The sequence below is a fragment of the Sinohyriopsis cumingii genome, chromosome 15, assembly GCF_028554795.1.
Source record: "Sinohyriopsis cumingii isolate HCF-2022 chromosome 15, ASM2855479v2, whole genome shotgun sequence".
NCBI lineage: Eukaryota > Metazoa > Mollusca > Bivalvia > Unionida > Unionidae > Sinohyriopsis > Sinohyriopsis cumingii.
This window is the reverse complement of record NC_142975.1, coordinates 37139554-37164068: the sequence shown is the minus strand read 5'-3', so window position 1 is coordinate 37164068 and position 24515 is coordinate 37139554. Positions and strand designations below refer to the sequence as shown.

Here is a 24515-nt window from a genome sequence, read left to right as displayed (position 1 = left end):
TAAATATCACCTTGGTTAATAAAGTCCTGTTGCTACATGATGACAACTTCACCGATGTGAAATAACAGCAATGTAAAGCAATACTTTGTGGCTTTTAAAACAAGTTTATTTTTCAATTTATCCATTAATCCTTTAGCTACGACCGTCACATCTAAGCATCTACTGTAAATAACTCCTGAACCACACTGATGCATATATGCAGTGCCGATAAGCCTAGTTTACTACCCCAGTGTCACTTATGTGCATATAGTTCAGCAATATTTGAAACCCCAGTGCTGCATCTATGCGAACATGACTGCTATGTTAACTAAATGTAGATTCATTGTAAGTACAGAAGTTTACATATTTTTGATTATATAGCCAATGAGAGGACTGGTTATTCAACATTTTTATACAAGTTTGAAAGCTGAGAGGTTAAATTTAGACACACTGTAAGTGGTTTTCTGCACTTTACGAAACACGTGTAGTTGATATAAACAAAAATGGATTCCGATTCAGATATGAGCGACTTTGAAGGGTTCAGTGCGAGTGATATTGAAGAATTTAATGGAGCATTCGTAGAAAATAGATCTGATATTGATATTAGTCCGGTTTCAACACCCAATGTAAGTGATTTTGAATCGGATGATGAGGAAGACATAGTCCCATTTGCACAATGGAGTGATGACCTCATCGTGTTTGAGAACAATGATTTTGATTCTCGTGTTGGTCCAACAATCGAGCTTGGATCACTAAGCAATGAGAAAGATGGAATATACATCGTCATGAGTATTATGCAAATACCTAAATATTCCAATGCCTGGATGACATATTTATATTTTGGGATCCCAGGAATACCCAAAATCATGACAAGAGAAAGGTTTGAAAAAATAGGGAAATATTTCCATGCCAATGACACAATCATCAACCCACCAAGAGGCCAACCAGGACATGACAAGATTTTCCATATAAGTCCTTTCTATGACACAGTTTTGCATAAATGCCTGGAAAATTATGACCCTCCCATAAACCAGTCAATTGATGAAGGCATGATTGCTTATAAAGGAAGACTGTCATTTAAGCAATATCTGCCAGCCAAACCCACAAAATTTGGCATTAAAGTCTAGGAAAGAGCCCATCCTCAAACCGGCTAAATCCATGAATTTCAAGTATATGTTGGAAAACCTGATGGACAGAGAGGGAGAGGGAGAGAAGAAGGGTTAGGATTTAGAGTGATGAAAGACCTTACCAGAAAAATAATAAATAAAAACCACCACAGCTATATGGACAATTTCTTTTCAAATCCCCAATTATTTGAAGATTTACGTCAAGATGGACTCTTCTGTTGTGGTACTGCCTGAGGAAATAGGAGTGTTATGGCACAAGATGCAGTAATCAGACGGGATTTCATTCCCATGAAAGATCCTTCTAGGTCAGGGAGTGACAAACTATGGATAATGAGGAAAACCATGGCCAATAAAATATCAGAGGAATCCTTGAGATGGAGAAAGAGGTAATAATTCCAATCCTTTTTTCTCCTAACAAAGCATAGGCATCTATCTAATTATCCTCAGCATAGATTAGACTGAGACTGGGATTGACAATGAAGAGAGACGATTCTTATCCAATAACCCAAGCTGACAAAGAATCATAGTTGCCAAATGCCACTAACAAGCCATGCATTTCACTCCTTCTCCTCACTGATGCTAAGGCTATCAAGAAGACTACATCAGTCTCCCTCTTGAACGCCCTCCCGCCTCCCCCCCGACTAGTGGCCACCCACTTCTTACGGCCAGAATCCCTAGGCACCGACGAGTTTGTGTTCAAAAGTAACCCTCAGGAATGGCCACCCATCTAACATGACCAGCATATTAGTACAAAAATGTAAAATGTTCCCCTCACAAGCGGCCATATTTCAAATCTGTCCAGAACCAACAATTAATTCATATCATACGGTAAGTAATCAGATTATCCCTACCGCCGATACCTGTCTCTTGATGTCACGTTTCAATTACTGAGAGAAGTGTTGGCTAAAGTACATGCAATCCTAAGATTAATAATATATCATTATCTATAAAAGCCAACATTATAGGAAATGGGCTCAACGATGTTGTGATAAAGTTCTGGGCTTCACACATCTGCCTAGTTTTTTTCTTTGATGATTACAACCAGAAACAACTGTCAAGATCATAATATGGTCAGCATAGGCAAAATATAGATTCCGTGGATTAACACACAGAGAGAAATTAACCTTGGACAGGTACCAGACAGACTGAAACATCATGTGACAATACATCTATCACTTCCTTTACGAAGGCATTTAGTCCACTCTACAAAAGTTTTGTCTGCATAATTAAATTGCATACAGTTAGCAACATCCAAATAAATCATTATCAAATATTAACATGTCATCACGTAAATGGAGACGTATTACTTTATCTCCAGAAAGCTGGTTATTCTACTCAACAACATGAGGGGGGCAGAGGACTTGCAGAACAATTTTATGTAGAAAAGACTCGAATAAAACAATTTTATGCTTAAAAGACTTGAATAAACAACACTGTAACTGATAAGGAGGCTATTCAGCAGTGGGGAAAATGGAGCCAATGGAAAGTGAATTATGTATGTACCAAGATTTAAATGACGTTTTTGAATGGCTCTGCAATATGCATGATATAATACATGCTCACATATCATGCTTACATCAAGAATAAGAACTATTAATGTATATTCAGTTGAAATAAGTCTATTATTATAGCAAGAAGAACCTTTTAATAATTAATGTTACTTTTAAACAAAGATATTAAATGCTTTGATGTAAGTAGATTTCTTACTATGTAAATTACATGTACTTCTCACAACAAATTTAATCTTCCTAATAGATGGAAAGGCAATCTGTCTTATAAGGCCACTGTCTCTGTGCAGAAAGGGGTGACCGTATAAGGGGGGGACCACTGTATAGGGTATGTTCCTCAAAGGAAGTTTCACTCACTGAACCATGAGGGTGGTTTAGATAATACATAAAACATATGAAGGATTCCACCTGGGTATTAACAAGCAAACAATTAGTTTCTGATGCTGAAATTTTCTTCTGATATTAGAAAGTTGAGGATTCGATCTTTTGTTGGAATCCCATGAAAGCTAAAAAATATTAAACTGGTGCCCCATAAGTCCTTAATGGTAGATACAACAAATTCTCTTTCCCTGAAAAGGAAGAGAAGAAAATGTACAACGGCATTTAAAGGTGGGGTGGGGAAAGATATGATCAATACGTTTCTTACTGCACCAATTACATACAATTCTCCATATCACTGTAAACATTCGAAGTATATTGCCTCCTGGTCTAGGTAATGCAGACGACAACCTTGCTCACATACTGGACTTGGCAAATAAATTATTTGATATGAAGCGACAAGCCTGAAGGTAGAGAATATGTGGGTTGTTGTGTAGGAGAGACTCCTTGTTATGGGACAACATGTTCCTCCCCCAAGGTAATTCCCTATCCACAACTGATTGCGGTGACTAAACTTTTTTAAGACCACAGAGGAGCAATCTAGATTAGTTCAGATGTGATCCTGATTCGGTGAAGACCTGAGGGATTATTTTTGAAGGAAAAGCCTATAAATAATACCAATTCAGACAGAAAGCGTCCACCATCCAGGAGTTCTGACCTTGCACTGGGGAGACCTGAAAGAACTTCTTGTTAATGGTCTCCAATACATCTGAAAAACTGACTCTGCTACTGACCAGTGTAGAGATCCTTCCATAAAGTCCAGGACCAGATCTGGATAGGCTGTCCATTGTGAAATTTTCTTTTGCCTGGAATATGGTATACTTTGAGGGTGATCTACTGAAAGGTTTCAGACTGCCACACAGAGAAAATGACCACTGGTACCAGAGGTATGCTAAAATGATGTTCTGTCTGCGGCAATCATAATGCAAGAATGCCTCATGAGGCTGACATGCCTTTATAGCCGGCTACAAAGGCTGCTGATAAGATAGAGATGTTTTTCCCCCGAGACTTCAATCCCTAAAGAATGAATTCCTATGGCTCCAAGTAAGCATTCCTTCCCCAGTCTGATACATCTATGTACAGAAAGGAGTTTGGTTTTATAGTGCAAGTCAAGTTTCAAGTCAGAAACTTGTTCTGATCTAGCCACTAACTGAGGTGGCAATGACAAATGGATCCCAGGGGTATCCAAAACATGAACTACTCCCTGTGTGGTTTCCAATTTGCCAGGGGCAGGAACTAGAGTGAATAAAGTGATGTCTCCTCTGGTAGATAATTATATAGCTACATCAATTATTCAGATGAGAGGCAAGCCGACAACAACAACAAAGTCTTGGTCAAAAGACACTATATGAGGGTCAGATTTTGGGTGATCCTCTATGGGATAACACGAACTTTCCACTGGCTGGAGAGAAAATTCAACACCATGAAATCCTGAGAAGGGATAAGATCCAACTTCTCTAGATTGGGATTAGACCCAGATGAATCACCATAATAAACCAACACTGGGACAGATCTTTCAGGAGAATATCTTTGACGGTATAGTGCATCTCCAGTCTTTGAAATATAGGAGGATGGAGACCCCTAAAGACCTCAAAATGTAACAAATAAGTACTTTGGGTGAACTTGTGTACATCAAAAATTGCAATCTAATAGAGGAATTTAAACTGGGACATGTGTACTGTAAATGGCACATTATGCCCACCCCATCTTCAATAGTCTTCTCCACAGATGTGATAGGCATAACATTGATAAATAAAATAAATATATGAATGTGGTGACTCCATTGTTGTTATTTCTAAAGTCATTTTTATAAAAGCCCCTAGAGAAACCCATCATACGCCTCTAACTATACAGATCTTACTGAGAATGTTTATTACACAACCTATGACTAGCTGCTGTTACTGTGGGTTTAATGACATTTTCAGTACATGATAAATTATACAGGGTGGCTAATTTAACTGGTGGTGGAGGAACCCTGGAAAACCAAGTTAAGAACACCTGACCCAAAAAAAGCTACTGGTGGCTTTCTCATATACAACACTGCTTTCTTATGCTTGTTATAATGCTACAAATTAATATAGGAAAAATTCACATGTATATTTGACAAAATGCTGTTAATTTGGTGTTTTTATATGATACAGTTTCAGTCACCAAGGTGCATGTATTTTAAATCTGCTTTCATGAGCATATCCAATGGTTTCTTCTACCATATTCTCTTTTTACTTTCAGTTGTATTATTTCGTGACATTTTTTGTCACATATCGTGGCAAGCTCAAATACTCCAAAGGCAGGTCCAATTTTCCAGTCAGATCACTTTCATAAAATCTCAAAAGCCCTATCATGAATCAATTTGAGTCTGAGATTGTAAATTCATGTGAACAAGGTTCAATATAAACTTCTGACAAGAGATCTGGTAAACTGATGTAGGGTATTTGGGCCATAGTTACAGCATCATTTCTTGAAATATCTTTTAAGAAACCTGTGAGGCTTTCCAAGCCTGAAGTATACTATGTGTATTACAACTGACATCCAGTACCTACCTCAGGGCTGTAGGCATTCGGTGTTGGGACTGATGTTGTCATGGTTTGACTCTTGTCTTCTCTATTCTGAAACTTGCCCTGTGTCAATAAATCCTGGGGCTTGGAAATGTTAGGGTATGCTGGCACAAAGCCAAATCTTGGTTGATAAAAACCAACCATCACTTGTGGATTCAAAGTCCCTCCTGAAACAGAAATGTTGTTGGAGCTATTAATGGCATATCTTGTGGCCCTAAATTATCTACATATGTATGTAGAGGCAAATATACACAATACAGCTGGGAAACAACATACAAAACAGATATAAATGGATACAAGTGCAATTAAGTATGGATTCAGCACACAGTATTGTGTATGCAAACATATATGATTGAATATATATATATATATATATATATATATATATATATATATATATATATATATTGCATATATATATGCAATAAGCTGATACTAAACAGAGAAAAACTATTCTAACTAGCCTGAGAGCTTTTACTTCTAAATGAGTCATTTAAAAAGCAAATACAACACAAAGAAAAGACAAACAGAAAACAGACAGCATTGAGGTTACAAAAAGTTTTGATGTTTCAACTAGTTGGCTTCAACTTGATGCTGATGCTGAAAAATATTTTAAATTGAGCTAGAAATCAAAGAGCCATATCACCATCACTTTTTTTAAAATTGTAAAATTGCCTAACCACAAATTATATCCCAGATATTTCACTGTTTCAGTAGTAATTATAGATTACTGGGTGACTAATAAGCAAACTGAAAGAACTGTTTAAATGAAAATGTGCTGGTTTCAAAAGGATGATGATTTTATTTGTGCATGGCTGTCTTTTTCTAGTCTTTTTGGCTTAAACTGCTTGGTTTCAATGTTTCTAAGATAGCAAATCCAGTAAGATTCCTTTTCTTTCCAAGTTTTGGAACTCCAGATGAAGTTGTGAGCAATTGCAATAAGTGTTACACCACTGAATGTGTGGCCACGGGAAAAGAAGTGTTCTGCAACTGGACTTCTGTATGGCTTCTTTGTCATCCAATCAGATCTGTGAAGATTTATCGTTTTGTGTATTTTTCAGTTTCTCCGACTGAAGGATACATATCTTACACATGATGCGATATTATTATATTCTTTGTTTTGCATATTCTTAGAAATTCATTTTTCCATGGTGAAAGGAATGTACTGATAATGATGAGTGTTTAACAGCTTTAGGTAGAAAAGATTGGACCTGAGAAAGTCAAACTATTTTTAAACAATTCACTAGTCACTATCACTGGACCAAATGTATAGAGTTCCAACTGAATTCCACTGGTATTTCAAATAAATTCTAATACTGAATATGTTGATGTGCCTGTAGTCTTGAAAGTGATAATGTGCCAATGGCATGGAATGACAACGATGTGTTAACAGTCTTTTGATCTATTACAATAATATAATCCAAAATCTCCTTGTCTGAATTCACTACAATTCCAAATTAATGTTTGAGTAAAAGAATATTATTGAACACTTTGTAATAATAATTTGAATAAATGAATCCAGCCCAAACTAAAAACTGAAAATAATGAGTAATTTCTTAAGTAAACAACATTGATATAAAAAGCTAAGAAATAATAAAAGAGCCAACATATAGATCAGTCTTCTCTCTAAAACATTACAAAAGTTGTCAACAAGTTTAGGAATTTCCAAGTGGAAAATTTGTCCTAAAATCTATTATTTTTAAAAACGTGTTTACTTCATTAATAATGTTTTAAATATTTAATCTCTAACACTAAATAAATTTTAGCTCTGTATTATGTTGTTTACAAAATAAATGTCACTGGTCATATACACCACTAACTTCATTTCTGCACTAAGGTCAATTACAATATACAGATATACATAACATATAATCATAGAGAAAAGCTAACAAACATTACCAATTAAATACATATAGCAGCGCATCAATAACATCTATAAAGAGTGAGTACCAAAAATCTAAAGCATCATGGACATTATCAAATGTTTTAATAATATCCCAAAGCATATACTTTAATTGCTCTTGGAACTTCTTTATAAAACTTTTAAAAGATATATTTATGAAATTATATGGTGAGATGATTTGGGCGTGAAAGCATTGGTCTTGCAAAATGTGGGTAACAGTAACTGGAGGCAACAACAATAAAAAGGTCACTATTTGAGAAATTTGCATAAATATGGTCAATTAGAGTTTGACTTTTCCAGCGACAATCCTGGTAAGTTCTGCCATATGCGAACCAGTCTAAATGAGGTCATGCAACTGAGCAAGTAATTTTTCATTTTTGGATTAATATGTTGCTGCAGGTAATCTCATCAAAAAGGCATAACTCTTTTTCTTATTTAGAACTTTCAATCTCATCTTCAAATATTTATTTCCATTACAGTGCAGAATTTGTATTTCTACAGAATTAACAGACAAAACCAATCTGCTTTTCTCAAGTGAGACTTCTAAACACATGCTTTCAAAACCAATAGTTTTCAAATCCTTCCTGTGCTTATATATAATATCCACATGCATGGACTACCAAACCTCCACATCTGTCAATTTTGTCCTTTACAAAAAGGGAAAGTGTTCATTTTGAAAGCACTGTCTGGCTGATCGGTCCTTTTGCTCAAACTATGAGATATTAATTTATTTTGATAGCCGTTTAAGTTTACCTGTTCTTATTCATCTATCGTTAAGGTGACCAATATGCCTAACTTTACCTCTAATTCTAGGTGCAAACATTACATGTATTTTGGGAATGCAAGGGAGATAAATATGAATCGGATGCAAAAGAGTCAAGTAAATTATTATCCTTTAGCACAGTACTATTTTTATAAGATTTTTTTGTACTGACATTACTGCTTACATCGGCAGTTCTTGATCCATCAATACACAGCTTTTGCAATGAGAATTTAACATTGTCTTGTTTGCATGAGGGTTTCTGACCTCTGTCTTTATACATACAGTTATTCATGATGGAATTGCTGTTGTTGTTGTTCTTGGGTTTAACGCCATTTTTCAGCACAAGATAGGCTATACATGGCAGCCAGTATAACTGGTGGAGGAAGAACCCTGGAAAACCATGGGAAGAACCACCGACCCACAAGAAGCTAATGGCAGGCTTTCCCATGTACCCACGCTAGCCAAGCCTTGGACTCGAACCCACGCAGACAGAGGTGAAATGGCAGTGATCCAGAATGGTGAGCACTTTTGACCACTCGGGGCCCTCTGATGGAATTGCAATTTTTACATACCAGTATGTTGAGTAGGAGTGAATATTTGTTGAATGTAGTAAAGGTTATGGCTTATTGGAAGTAAGCCTAATCGTCTTTGTCACTTGGATTGATTGTAGCCAAAAACTGAGTGACATTAAGTTGTTCCTTACGTCTGGAGTCAAAGGTAGAGTGATTTGTTTCATCACACTTTTCACACAGCTGGAGATGCTTTCCACTCCCTCTTTTTGCCCACAAGCATTCTTGCTTTGTTTTTGTGGACAGAGTTAGTGAACTCTGTAAGCAAATTACTTTGTTGGATGCTATCCACTGGAGTTTAAAAGCCTGTTCAGAGACAATGCCTGGTACAATCAAGAAGTCCTTTGCTGACTACCTTATTAGTGCGGACAATGGCAATGTCAGTGAAGATGACGAGGATGATATTCAATTGGTATGACTGGCTTGTGAATTACAACAGGGCATTTACAATGAGTACCTAATATAGTCTTGAGGATTATTCGAAGGACTGGGAGAGTGAACTTGTCTCATTATTTCACAAAAGCCGTCAAGCTGATGATGAAAGCAAGGAATATTAAAATGAGAATGTATGATCTGAACTACCTGGCAGTGATATGGCATACTGGCAGTGATATGACATACTGGCAGTGATATGACATACTGGCAGTGACATGACATACTCTGAAGTTTTAGATCATATAAAGAAATTGAAAAGCTATGTAATTGCTAAGGATGACTGTTTTTTTACTAAGGCACAAAAACTGGAGTCCTTAACACAAGCCGCAACATTAGTTAGAGAATGATTAAGAAGCAACTGAAAATGCTCCATGCCTTCTTCAAGCCAGGCTCATGAGCTGTGAACATTATGAATTATACAGTGTGGTACATTGTGGAGTATTGAAACATTTTGAATTATACAGTGTGGTACATTGTGGAGTACTGAAACATTTTGAATTATACAGTGTGGTACATTGTGGAGTATTGAAACATTTTGGAGTCTCATTCATAATTCTAATGGACCTATAGCAAAGTTATAAAAGTACCGTATCTCATTCCTCATGTGACAGGATGTGATTTTGGTAGGAACATTAATTGTTCACATAATTCTTCATTATTTAAAATTAAAAACATAACAGCTTTCTTACATTGGTGCACTCTTACACACTCAATGTTGCTCTCATAACTGCATTCTCTCTCTCCCTACCTTTCGTCACATAAGCATTCAGAAATGGACATTTTTCACATCTGCAAAAACATATGTGAACTTAAAAAACTTGTCAAAACAACATACACATTTGGTCCTAAAAATTTTTGGTTGTGGGTGAGTTTCAATGCATTGGCTAAATTTTCTTTTGGTTCATTATTTTCTTTTCTTTTTTTTAAGTAAAGGACATAGTGTTGAAACATTGGTGAAAGAATTTGTTACGAGTATAAACACTCGCTAATAATAAAACTATAAATAACTTGCAGAAGGATTAATTATCTATTTGGATTGCAAATAATCAACACTGTAAGATTAGACAACCTGCAAGAATAGGAAAAATGATCATAAAAAGGCAGTATGTTCAAAAAGTGTGCTGGGGCCCCGAGTGGCCTAAAGCACTCACTGTTCCGGATCACTGCCATCTCACCTCTGTCTGTGTGGGTTCAAGTCCAAGGCTTGGCTAACATGGGTAAGTGGGAAAGCCTGCCAGTAGCTTCTCATGGGTCAGTGGTTCTTCCCGGGGTTTTCCAGGGTTTTCTCCACCAGTTATACTGGCCGCCATGTATAGCCTATTTTGTGCTGAAAAATGGCGTTAAATCCTAGAACAACAACAAAAAGTGTGCTCTACAGTTCCACTTAAAATTAAACTTTAGTACCACCATCAACAGAGCAAAACTACTTGTAAATTGTAAAGAAGAATGACTTAAACAGTAAAAGACCAGAAATTGGCTGGGTGGTCAGAACCTGTGCACATCAATAAAGTAAGCACTTGTGAGAAAAGTGACAACATTACAAGCTTTTGTGCATCTGATTCACCGTATGTGTTGGGCTTATCTGAACAAGGATCTATTATCAGTAAATATGTACAGTGTCAGCTAGTGCAACTAAGTGCTCCGAGAGCAGGTGCATCTCCATGCCATGTTTTTACAAGAACACCACCAATTTTCTAATGGTATTCACATTAATTATTTGGCTGATTCATCAAGCTTCTTCACAACAAAATCTGAAAATAACTTCTGCATGTTAAAGAGGATAAACATAAATCATCATCATCACCCATCATTTTTCACAAATTGATGAATAATTTCTAAATGAGAACACCTGTAATATCATATTTTGTAACATCTGTAATAATGTTATAAATGTAATAATTTGTACATAAAAAGAATACAACTATACTTGTATATTATTGGATCTACATCAAAGAATGAATGGACAGTAAGAGAGATAAAAAAGCCCCCCCCCCACCATGTCAACGTTTTTGCATTTCAAAACTAAACAAAGCTCTTGATCTAAACAACTAGATAGACTGCTCAGTGTCCTTGACTGAATTCTAGAATAGTCCATTTCAGAAAAATCTGCGTCATCTGCATCCAGTATTTGCAATGTCTAGTTTTAACATTTCTAAAACAAACTGAACAAATAAAAAAAAGGAACTCTTGTACACATGCATTCAAAGAGATGCAACTCCAAAAGCTGTATTATTGAGATTAATGGTGAACTACATTTCATCTGTTGAAAACAGTGACCTGCCCGTGCAAATATGGCAACTGTGTTGCTAAAAAAACTCTTGTCTGATTCAAAATGCCAACAAACTGACAGTGTTTGGGACCCCCCCGGTGACTATCAGGTTAGAAATGATAAAAATTGATGAATGAAATAACTAAATATCATGCATTTGTATAACCTTGAGGCTACTTGTTTTTTTTTTAAATCAGTAGGGAGTACATACAAATGGAAGTTGTGTGAATAATATAGGTGTGTTTTACAGAGGTCAATACTTTTGTCTTGCATACAAAGAAAACTTTTATTACCTGAGACAGGATAATATGGCCATTCCACACTGCCAGAACCATTATTATTGGATGCTGACGCTGATGTAGAAGAGGGTGAGATTGGTGTCGACACATTAATGTTCCTGTTGGGCTGCATGAGATCAGCCATTTTAACAAATGGATACACAGGCAGAGTCATACCAATAACAGCTGGATGAGTGGGAATAATGTTTCCATTTGTAGAATCCCCTGATGGATTAACATCTAATGGAAATGGTGGATGTAGAACATTTACAAACGTCTTTTCCTTACAAAGTCTTGGAATTTTTTCAACAATCTGATTACGTATGAAACTACTATTATCTGGTGAGCGAGTGCGCTTCTTCCTCTGAATACGATTGCTGAAAATATCTGATCTGTCAGTGTGCAAACCAAATAAACTGCGATCTTGTTTTGCTTCGGCAACATACAATTCCTCCTGTAACTTGGTATGCTTCCAAAGTATTTCGCGCGTCAAGGTAACCTTTACTGGATAGTCCACCATGGGCACATTTGATGCTGAAGTAGATGGCTGCTTCAGGTCTTTGGGTAGACCCTCCTCTAATGTATTTTCATCAATATGTCGAGGACTTGCTGATGGATCCTCATGATGTTCTTGTTCCGAAACCAACACCTGCAAAAAAGACAAACATTATAGAAGAAATCAGCGTTAGAAGTAACACTAGGACATCATTATATACAGTACTCCATTTGAGCTTTAATGAAACACCACAACTCAGCCTTCTTGCAGTATACCTCAGTTTAACATTCCCCTCCATATAATTCAGGTCAGAGGTCATTGGTATGATTCCCTTTAAAACCATTATGAAGGAGGAGATTGGTACAGACTTTTATGAGACCAAAAAATGTGCTCGATATTAAAGCTTCCTCACAGAATGATCCCTGGCCAACAAGGGACACCTCTCTCTCATTTCTGATGACTGATAACTCATCAAAAGACTTACAATGCAAAGGCAGCTGAGAACCCCATTTTTTTCTTATAAAAAAGGCTAAAGGTGGGCTCTTATTTGCTTAACAATTAAAAATTGTGATCAAAATCAGTAAATGAAATCCCACTATATTGCTAATTTTATTGCTGAATACGACAGTTAGTGAGCATTAATTTGGAATCACCAAATTCACAAATGTTAATAATATTTTCAGCAAAACTTTTTTAACAATAATATTTTGTAGATGAAAAAATAATGCATCATGAAATTTTGATCAATGCAAATGCTGGAAAATGTCTAATGGTAAAAACCCCACTACAAAACAATGAACCAATGGAAGACGTACAGTGAAGTGAAATTAATGTATAAGAGTTTATTTTTACTTTCATATTGTAATCATTATAAATATAATTCTTCTATTCAAAGATAAAAAAAGAGTCACATGCTTCTGTTACAGCCAATTTAAAAGCTTACTCTACCACTAAGCTATATCTATGTTGGAAACTTAACAGTTCTTTGATACGATAACACAAGCTAATTAACAGATTAATTGTTTTCAGCCAATTACATTGTATGAAAATTGCCAAGATCACAGTAACATCTGTACAGAGTCAGCCTCATTTCTATATAATCACATGCTACAGGAAACAATAAGTTGTTGCTTCTGCCTTATCTGTGAAGACTTTCTCAAAATTTACAGTTATACAAACAAAAATAAAACTTGCAAGTTTAATAAAAATTAAAGTTTTGCTTTTCTCTTTCCTTTCTTTTATTTGTTGTTGTTCTTGTTGATCAGTGAGATCTAGATGTGTGCCAACAATTCTTCATAGTACAAATGACAGAAAGAGAATCAAAAGAAGCTGTACATGGCAATTCAGTGTTACCCATGAAATAAAACTTCACCTACCTTTTGAATATTTAATGAACTCTGGCCCTAATGAAAATGAATGTAATTCAAGTCTCTTCTCAAAAACTCTTTTTTCTTCAGAGGTAGCTTTAATTCAGTGACAAATAAATGAAGATATCTAACTATACTTGTCACACTAACACAAAATGTGACTTCATTTCTGCTGTGACACCGCAACTATTTTGTTCAGCAAATGAATTGCTTTGACCCTGTACCCTAATGACAAAACTGAATTCATGTCGAATTTGACACATTGACATCTTTTTGCACAGTCAATGACACTGGAGTTAAGAGTGCAAATGAGATAAGAAATGTCTGTACATTGGCTCACATAATTTTCCTTTATCTAGAAAATGTATGACCTCATGAAGCAAATTGCAGTGACTGAACAATCAAAGTAGATATGTTCTAGCGACTGTTTAAGGCACGGTGAAACAGTGGTTGGCTATGAATGATCTAGATACTGATCAACAAAGGCAGGTGACAGTTATATACAGGACATTTATATGGGAACTTTGATGGGGGAAATTAGAACGACCATTTTGAACAGGTACCTCAAAAAGATCTAATCCAAATGTTAAAAAAATATTCATGAATCTTTATTATATTTACCACCTAATGAAGACCGGATTACAAATTCATTAAGGGTATGAAAGAATATGTTTAAGCAATCACCTTTTAGAATCACTTTGTAAGATTTAAGACCGAGTTGTGTCCCTTTTAATTACCAGATTTGTTCAAAGCCAAAATGCCAATAGCGGATATGCAAAACTACTTATTATTATAATACAAACTAATCTTAGTAACAGAGAGTAGACATGCCATACGCTTGAGTGAGATTAATAGAATCTATGCTGGGATTTGCACCAAGAAAGGAAATCCCAGTAAAGGGGTTGTGAAAGAAGAAAAGAAATCAAGTAAAATGTTATAATTGTCATGTGTTGCAAGTATCGTGCCAAGAATGTCTCCAGCCTCATGCTTTTATTTAATATACTGCACATTAAGGCAAATATTTTAAGATTCAATATATACAGTATTGATCAGGTAATATTACCGCCTCACTTCTTTTAATACAGATCAGGTCTTATGATCTTTTACGGGAATTGGAATAATTATCAAAGCAGAAGTTATAATTGTTACATGTTACAAGTACTGCATCTTCAGCATATCAAACGACATGCTATATTTTGTAAATATGCATTAATATGAGTATGATAAACATGCAAGAATCCAAATGTGTTAATGAAGCCAGTGGGGTGACCAGATGACTCTATGTACACAAGTTCTACGCATGAGAAAATAGAAACATAAAATCATTTGATATTATTATCACATTATCACATTTAATCAATGGATGTCATATAAAAATGACAATAAATAAGATATTTTATAAGGATAACTTTTAACTTTAATCAGTTCTAATTTGTAAAATTCTATGGTAACCAAAGTACACAGCTCTAACATAATGTTTGGTGACTGAAAGGAGATATCTAATTCATGATATTCTTGGAATCTTGTTTGATTCTATAAAAACACTGTCAGATACAGCAGAGAAGAACAAGGCTTTCTTCTTTTTAAAAGTAGTTCCTAGCACGTGTACACCAAGACTGAGACAACTGGACTGAAATAACCATAGTGAGATAAGAAAAATAAGGTTAGCAAAACAGCTATATTTTCCTGTCACATGGGTGAGAAATATCCTTCCGAGTCAAAAAGAATATGTAGTATATAATTATGTGTGCCGTGAGATATATGTGTAGCATAAAAATAGATAAAACAGAACATAAGTTTATCTGTGCATGGCATTATTGGTGTTAAGAGTTTAGTGTGGTATTTGTTTCTGGTGGTATGTACCTTGGTACCTTTTCACTGTACCAGTATGTCAGTAGTTTCTGTCAGTAAACGATGTACGTAAATTCCCAAAGAATGTTGCTACAACCTTAATGATATTAACAATGTTTTCCAGTCAGTAAATGGTGGCAAATATTCTCTTGAAGAAATAATTAGCATTAAGAGTGAGCTGAAATGGAAAGATCTAGTTCATCATAACCGATCACCCACTGATTATAATTGGATACATTTTAATAATTTTTTCAAGGACAATGTCATTTTCACATACTTGGTTATGGTAAAGTTGCTCTTTTCCTGTAAAGTTGAACAGTTTACCGGCATATTTTTTGTGTACCATGTTGCTGAATCTTGGCTTGTGCTAAATGAAGGAACACTATATTAACTGATGATGTTATCTGAAATACTGAACTTTTTCTGAATGTTTTTTTTTTCTTTCTTCAAACATGTCAAACAATTAAAAGAAGAAAATGCTAAATTTCTGATTATGGAAAACATACAATCTCTAAAAGCATCAATCACATAACTTCTTTATCAAGAATCATGGCAGATATATAGGTCAATTAATAAAATTAATTAATACCAGTCCTACTCTGTCTTAGAAACAATTCATACAATAACAGGTGTAACATGAAGGTGACAATACATATTCCAAAAACATGATGTTCACTTGATAATTTAGATACTGGTAATAAATCCATGTGAAATACTATTACTACAGTGACTATTCTAAGACGAGATATATTTCCTATTTCCATGCAAATACTATACACACAATCATTCCTATTTCCATGCAAATACTATATACACGAACATTCCTATTTCCATGCAAATACTATACACACAATCATTCCTATTTCCATGCAAATGCTATATACACAAACGTTCCTACTTCCATGCAAATACTATACGCACAATCATTCCTATTTCCATGTAAATACTGAAAACACAATCATTCCTAATTCCATGCAAATACTATACACACAATCATTGCTATTTCCATGCAAATACTACTGTATTTCAAGTTATATTTCCTAGACATGAAAATAATTATTAATTTCAGTGTATGAAAAATTATATGTAAAATAAATAATTATCATTTTGTGGTACTGACCATGTATGAAAAATAAAGGGATCATACCTGAACAAGTTCTATGGAACACACCCTACTTGACAATCTAACTGTATAAACGTACAAAGTAAATGTATATTTTCTGTCATTCTGCTCTCAACTCAAGATTCTAATTAAAATAAAAATAAAAGTACTCAAAAAGATTTTTGTTATTATTAGTGAACAAGAGAGAGAGAGATAGAGACAGAGAGAGGGTTATGTCTCAGTGTGCAAGCTCGTCAGCATTTAGAGTATATGTAGCTGTTATGTTGTGTAATGTTGGCAAAATAATTAAGATGGTTTGAACATGTATTAGTTACAGGTATTATTTATTGGTAAATTGTATGCAACGATATGAGACCATATTGTCAAGAAATTAAGTGCAACTTGTATTTTTACATTAACAATAATTTCATTATCAAATTGCAATAAAAAATAATGAACTTGAAATCACGTTTTAATGTGCGCGCTTGCGCACATTAAAACGTGTGTGAGAGAGAGAGATGAAACAAAATTTTGTCAGTGTATAAGATCATACTTATTCAGGGTGGTTTTATTGGTAGCGTTTCCAAAGTGAAAAAAAGACTTACCTGATGACTGTGATAATCCTCATGTATTACGACCCTACTATATTCCATTATCAAAAGATCACCGCTAAATCAACCATTCTTGTTTTAACTACAAAGTACATCGTCACGACAACTACATGGCTATGCAGTGTTATTTACACAGTAATTAAACATGCTTAGCACTTTGGGTTATTCCAGTTGAAACCAGATTGAATGCAAGAATTGACAGAAGAGGTCAAATCAGCAAGGCTGCCAGTAGGGAAATGAAGCTCTCTTTAGGGAAATGAAAATCTGTCAATGTGCTATTGAAGCCATTGTCAATACAGTAGCTGCTATAAGAACAAGCGATCATATGCATTATTTGTTATTTGAACTCGCCAATAAAGATAATAGTGGGGTATACTGTCGAATATATTTGCAATAAATGTAAATTATATCCAAGTCAAAACAGAACAAGTACTTAAAAGATAGTATATGTGTATATATGAATCGATTTAATGGAGTCATACCTTTCATAATTACCACAGAAAATGACTGTTTTCATATTTTATGTTTGTATGATTATAATGAAACAATATGACAAGTTGACCAATGGTCTGTGGTCTTCACTTTAGCATATACTGAGATGTAATTTTTGTTGGATAAGAAATCATCAAAGATCTTCTGAACTCATTTTAAAATGCACATGGTGTTTTGTTATGGTGACGAACTTAATAAGGAGAACTAATTAATGATAATATTTAAAGGTATGGTATGTGAAGTCCTTTGTCCATTTGTTAATAAACACCAGCAGATATTGTAATGACAATAAGAGAACTTATGCACATGGGCGCCGACAGGATTTTTTGTGGGGGGGGCGGGGGCAGTCAATCACGGCTAGGAGAGCTAGTATAGTAAGCAGTCTGAAACTAAAGCTAATATTTACTAAGAGTTTTGAAATTTCGGAGTGGGTGGGTGGCACATGAGGCCCTTAACTTGTGCTGTGGGCACCCATGCTTATTCGTCAATCATTGTATTTTCTTACCAACAATTAAATATTAATTTCTGTAAAAACAAAATGGCAATACGCTAATTTCAATCTTTTTTTGCAAACGTAAATCTTCTTGGTAGAAATTTTATGTCTGATAATTTAATGGATTTTTTCGAAAAATACAGTGTGATATGTATGAAAAATTATGATATATTTAATGAATTATTATTTTGATAACTGAATTATGTACAAAAAATTAAAGGGTACCAAAAAATACATGAATTACGGTATACACACAATCATTCCTGTTTCCATGCAAATGCTATACACATCATCATGGTAGCCATCCCATATAAAAGGTTGCCATCAATGACTGCCTCTTACAGCATGCTGAGGGTACATTGGGCAAAAGAAGAAGAAAATCCGTTCAGTAAGCAGACATGTGCAATAAAGCTTAAAAAGTGGCATGTGTTAGCAAGTAAAAGATAAGCACAGAGACAACTTCATAACTTAGTTTAATCTGTAGACATGTGTAAAACAAGTTCAATTTCAAGACAAACAGGAAATAATTGTGGATCTGAAATTTGTAATAGTGTATCAGTCACATAAACAAACAGGAAATATAAATTTGAATTCTGTAACAGTGTATCAGTCACATCAATAAACAGGAAATAAATATCAGTGTATCAGTCATGCCAACAAGCAGGAAATGTGGATCGTTCATTGTAACAAAATATCAGTCACATCAACAAGCACAAGACAAGGAAACAGAATGAACAACGATAAAATCTTATAACTGTTTTATGATCATCATGAAAAACAGGTTCAACTGCATGGCAAGAAAACTTGGTAAATGTTTAATCAGCTAACAAACAGGAGAGAAACATGGAAAGAAAACCTGTAATCATAGTTTACCTTTGTGCTGCTACCAAAGCTAGGAGGTTTCAGCACAGATATGTCCACTTCAAATTCTGGATCAGCTATTGAAATACAAACCACAAAATTTGTAAATCAAGCAATTTTAATATGTACAAAAATTCAATATAAACCTGAGTTTATTAAAAAATATTTCCAAGACAATAATGTAAGGTAGTATAGAATTATTGCATTTCAGACAATTTCTGAGTTGTTCTATTTTTTTCAAATATCCTGGGAGAGAGAGAGAGAGAGAGAGAGAGGGAGAGAGAGAGAGAGGTCATCTGTCATAACTTCTATAAAGTTCCATTTTCATTATTATTTATACAGCTTACCATCTTGATACTCCTCTTCATCATACCCTTCACTGGAGTCTTTGTTTAAGTCACTTTTAGGGGAGAAACTTCTTGGCTGGCTCAGCAAAAACCTGAAAAATATTGACAACAAAGATGTATTTATTGGACTAGTGATAAATGTAACTCCCACATACCGTTGGCATTTGACCGTGACCTTTTATCCTCAGTTGAATCTTTATTATTGTACTTTCTGAAAAGAAGCTTATCAACTAACCCAGCAAAATAGATGTTTCTTTACTAGTCTTGTGATAAATATTACCTTATTTGATTTTTAGCTTGTACTTTTCAGCATGCCAACCCTGAACTTAATAAGGGATACATTCCAAGCCCACTACATACAGAATTTATATAAACGGAGGTAGTACTTGTTAAAGAACAGGTTTATTGCGAGAAGAGCATATTTTACATCTATAATGTTGTTTTCTCTTTGACAAACATTAAACATTATTTCTGCTACATAAAATACCTTTAGTTTGACATTTATTTATGTCCATATAATCTTTGGACTATTCCATTTTAACCTACCTGGGTAAAAGGGGGTGAATAAGGGGACCTTCAATAGAAAAAAATTAAAATTATATGGAAGATAAAGCAGAAAAAATGTTAAACACCATATCTTCAGAAAATGATTATAAATGAATTCTTCCTTCCTTACATAGGTTTAAATGAAATATAGCTATAAAAAATTTATGTTCTTGTTATCCAGATGTTGATTCCGTTTTTTTTTATATAGATTTAAAGGAAAGAAATCATGCATAATTACTTTTTTACAAGACATGAAATACACAGAGGGGAGAAGATATGGCAAGTAAACGTAAACTCACTACATAGATAAATGATTCAATCAAAACTGTCAATGTAAAAGGTACACTTTCTGATTTGTCAAATATCAAATTTGCATGAGTAAATAACACTATTTCACCAAACAGCAACACAAGTAATTTATATATGGACAGCTGACCCAAGTTGATCTGATGGTAGGATTTTAACCTGCATCCTTTCAGTCTCAAGTCTACCTCAAACAGTCACCTGGTACGACATGAAGAGTGTCAGTCATAAAAATGTAATCAAGCCAATACTAAAGTCCATGTCTTCTCCGAGACAACTTGCCTGATGACACCATATAAAGTAATTCTATATTTAATATTTTAGATGCATTACTCGAGTTATATTGGAAAACTATCCAACTTTATGAACCATTCTGCTATTCTTTAGATGGTATCTGCACAGTTCCAAATGATGTGATCAGTGTTTTATGGTATCAGCATTTACGAAGGCATATCATAGCGCTATGAAATTTGGGAAAGATCAAATGTAAACTGATACAGCTGTGACTCTTGCTTAATAATGAAAATCAAAAGATTATTTTTAAAAATTTAATTCATTTATTTATTCTAACTTAGTGATAAATCAGTTGTAAAGGTTTTATCATATGAAAAAACAATCTGATCTAAAACATTTTTGTCATACACTGTATTTTATAATGAGTCTTTGACCTTCAACCTGTGCAAATTTAATGAGTTTTTAGATATTCATTTAGCTATTATTTTTGTGGGAAATTAGTAACAAGGTTGATTCGCCCCTTTAATTTTCTACGTAATGATCCTTACATGAAGACATATATTCAACAAAGAGGAGAACAAAAAAATGTACATCATATTATGCATTCTATTTTATGCTTGAATACCTATGTAAAAATATCAATTTTAAAAAAATCAGAAAACTCGATCATTCACGAGTGATTATCATAAAGACAGGTTCAGCTCTACTTGTGTCATGCTAATGAATGTCCACAATTCTCCAGTAATGACACCTTGGCTCCTTTATATTGCAGTCCAGTTAGAAGAAAGTAGCTACTGGCAATCAGGTGAGATTAGATCACAACCGATCAGTCATCACTTTTCATCAGTTGGAAATACTGTTTTATATTTTCTGAATGACAATATCATTTTGTCACTTGCTTAGCTCCTTGTATCCTGTGAAGTCAATAGTTTATTGACTAATCATCTGCCGTGCTGTTATTACTTTGGTTGTACTAAATAAAACATGTGGCTGTATCAAATGCCGTTGCTCAGGCCCAGCCCTAGGAAGTGCGGGGCCCAAGGTAGCATGAGGGGCATAAGGCAGTAAGCAATGAGCATGGGGCGCAAGGCAGTTTCCTTGTTCGCCTTGCCTTAGGGCTGGGCCTGCCATTGCTATTCTTGACTGCAAACACCACTATAAAGTACACCAAGATGGCTTTCTCAACTTTAATGCAATGTCTTGATGCTCCTGATCACTACAACACTGCTGTAAATGATGTTTATGGCTTTTTAGTACCGAGTCGAGTGGAGTAAAGTGCCTTGCACAAGATCACACCATAGTATCCAACCCAAGCTGATCTGATAGGGTTTGAACCTGCAACCACTTGCTGCTGCCTTCATTAGTCCACTAGTTCAAATCCACATCTGCTTCATCCTGCCTCCATTAGTCCTCTTTTATGGCATGCAGGTGAGCCCACTGGACCTATTCTAAATCCCCAAGCCTGCATGGAGGTTGTACCTGTTGAAAAAGTGACACACATCCCCAAGCCCACAGGAAGGTTGTAACCACTGGAAAAGTGACACACATGCCCAAGACTTCATGGAAGTTGTAAGCACTGGAAAAGTGACACACAGTCAAATGAGATCTGAAATAATGCAATTTTACAACATAGGTATAATACAGAATTTATTAAACGAGATTCCTGCTGTAAACAAAGTAGAAACAGAGAATCTCACTCTGTCACAAGCAACACAGTAAATTGTATTAGCATTTTTTTTAATACTCCTTAGAAGCCAAATCAATCTGAGCACTATCTACAATCGCATCTTAGAATTTCTGTGTAGTGCATGGTTAACATAAATATTAAGCTGACCACCCTTCTTCTGGGTCAGTATATGATCTCTTTACATAAAATATTTATGCTTGAGTCACATGTGCCATCATAAATGTGTACTTGTACATGTCATTATCTGCAAAAAACATCATGATTCTACCCGAGTCTTGGAGACTTACCTTTTAATGTTATTTGTGTAGTTGAGCTGGTCATAAGCCATAGATTTTGATGTGTCATCAAATACTTTTGGAGAAACATGTTCTGGTAGATGACATTGGTCAGCCTGCAAAATGAGGATTTCAAAGAACTTTCAACACTGTATTCTGAAGGAATCTAAAATTACAGAAAATTAAAGAATCTCCTTCTAAAACATACTGTAATCCCACTGGCTGGACTAATCCAACCATGCCTCAAAAGGTGGATTGTGAAGGAAATATTACTGTATGTTTCTTATTTATTCTTTTCCAAGTTCTTTGTATCTTTTCTTTATCATTTTCTATTGAGACCTAATTTGCATCATCCCCCATCCTTAGAAGAATAATACAGAACAGGTATAGTCAAACCCAGTTATCTTGATTCTGTCAGGGTGTCAAAAAATCGTCTACACAACTGGGTCTCAGGATATCAGGGTGTAGTCAACAAAATCTATTGCAGAACAATGATTGTGCATCCGAAGCACCAAAAATGAGCAGTTTTGTTTCCAAAAATAAATGGCATTTCTACTGCACAATAAACATAATAATTCAGTCATGTCAGGTTGCAGAAAAAAAATGGAGGTCTTTTAAATGAGATTAAATAACAAGATTTTTACAACACTTAAGTTACTGTATCAATGTGAGTGGTCTAAAGTTGTTTTTATATTCCCATTTGGTAGCCTCAGCAAGACAATAATTTTCTCATGCTGACCAAAGTCTAGGTCAATTTAAGTACATGTCATGTGGGACTGTACTTTTTAAAAAGTATTATCTTTTGTTAGTGTTGACATGTGACTAGTAGCAAAGCATATCTTACCAAAATATGTGTGTGAAAATCGATTACTTCTGCAGATTATCAGAGATTATGCCGGGTTTTACTGAATAAAATTTGCCTCTGTACTGGAAGAAGAGACTGTTGATATTCATGTAACAACAAACAGTAAAATGTGTTTCAAGTCTTTAAAGTTAAATGTCTCAACATGACAAAAAATAATGGTCATAAATAATACAGCTGTGATTTTATTATGAAGCGATTAGGAATGCTGTAGCATAATACACAATTATCTACAAATTCCCTAACTCTCTACATATGGTAAATCATCGTGTTAAGTTCCACAATAAATACACACAGGAATTTATCTTATGTAGGCAAAAGGGGACTTTATGATATCAGTACTTTAATAGCAGGGTAAACTCTTTATTAGATTAAGACCTAAGTGACATCTCTTATTCCAGAAAGAAAACGAAATTCATTATTTTGCCTTGATTCCAATTTCTGCTGCAAACCTATTCACCACTCATTTGACCCAGACCTTCAACCTTTCTTACCATCAAGGGACTTTCAATTTCCCCTGGTAAACTTGCATGAAAAATAAATGATAGTTTATTGCTGCATAAGGGGGTACAGTCTCCAAGAATGCTGAAGACAAGACTAAAAAAAATCTAAAGGAAAAGAATTTGCTATCCTTCGACCTTTGCTAATAATCCATATAGGACAACTTTCCAACTTATCATGGGATCATTTCTTTCCTTGCTATCTTCATTGACAAATTTATTCCAAGTAGTATGTCTGTTTTAAGAGTCCTGTGCTGAAGTTTGCAACTGTAATATATATAAAAATGCTGGAAGAATTGGCATGGTCATAAAATATTCTTCTTAATAATGAATAATGGACATCATGGTCACTTAGTTCAGGAAAGACAACGGAAACTCTTCCTAGAAAAGAAAAACCAAAGTCACTGAAATGAATTGCAATGTTTGTGCAGTGAAGTCTTTGTTATTTACATCATTTGTGTTTCTCAAGTGCTCCTTTCTTATTTGGTTAGGTCTGCTTCGCCATACTTGATGTGTGGTCATGAACTTGGTAGTCTGTAGTGAGAATATAAATAAACACTGTTACTTACTGTGAAAGCTGCTATTAAACATAAACTTTTGTCTATTTTTCATTATATTCCAATTTCACACTGCGTAAGTACGGTCCTTGTTACATTTTTCATCTAGATTTCAACACTCCATAACAATTACCTTCCATTCAAGGACATCTCTTTCATTTACCTCC

The 24515-nt window shown here is 34.8% G+C and overlaps 1 protein-coding gene across 2 annotated transcripts in view; it reads right to left on the bottom strand.

Annotated features, from left to right (window-relative positions):
• The window catches only part of LOC149781621 (uncharacterized), a 133876-nt gene that overhangs the window by 15175 nt on the left and 94186 nt on the right, over positions 1-24515 (bottom strand). For both annotated transcript variants that reach the window (XM_089935666.1, XM_089935667.1), the window contains exons 16-22: positions 24242-24325; positions 22442-22545; positions 19385-19476; positions 19050-19114; positions 15756-15845; positions 11780-12413; positions 5533-5714 (exon numbers count right to left, since the gene is read on the bottom strand). In XM_089935666.1, the coding sequence (XP_089791792.1) occupies positions 5533-5714; positions 11780-12413; positions 15756-15845; positions 19050-19114; positions 19385-19476; positions 22442-22545; positions 24242-24325 (1251 nt within the window). The remainder of the gene's footprint in view (positions 1-5532; positions 5715-11779; positions 12414-15755; positions 15846-19049; positions 19115-19384; positions 19477-22441; positions 22546-24241; positions 24326-24515) is intronic.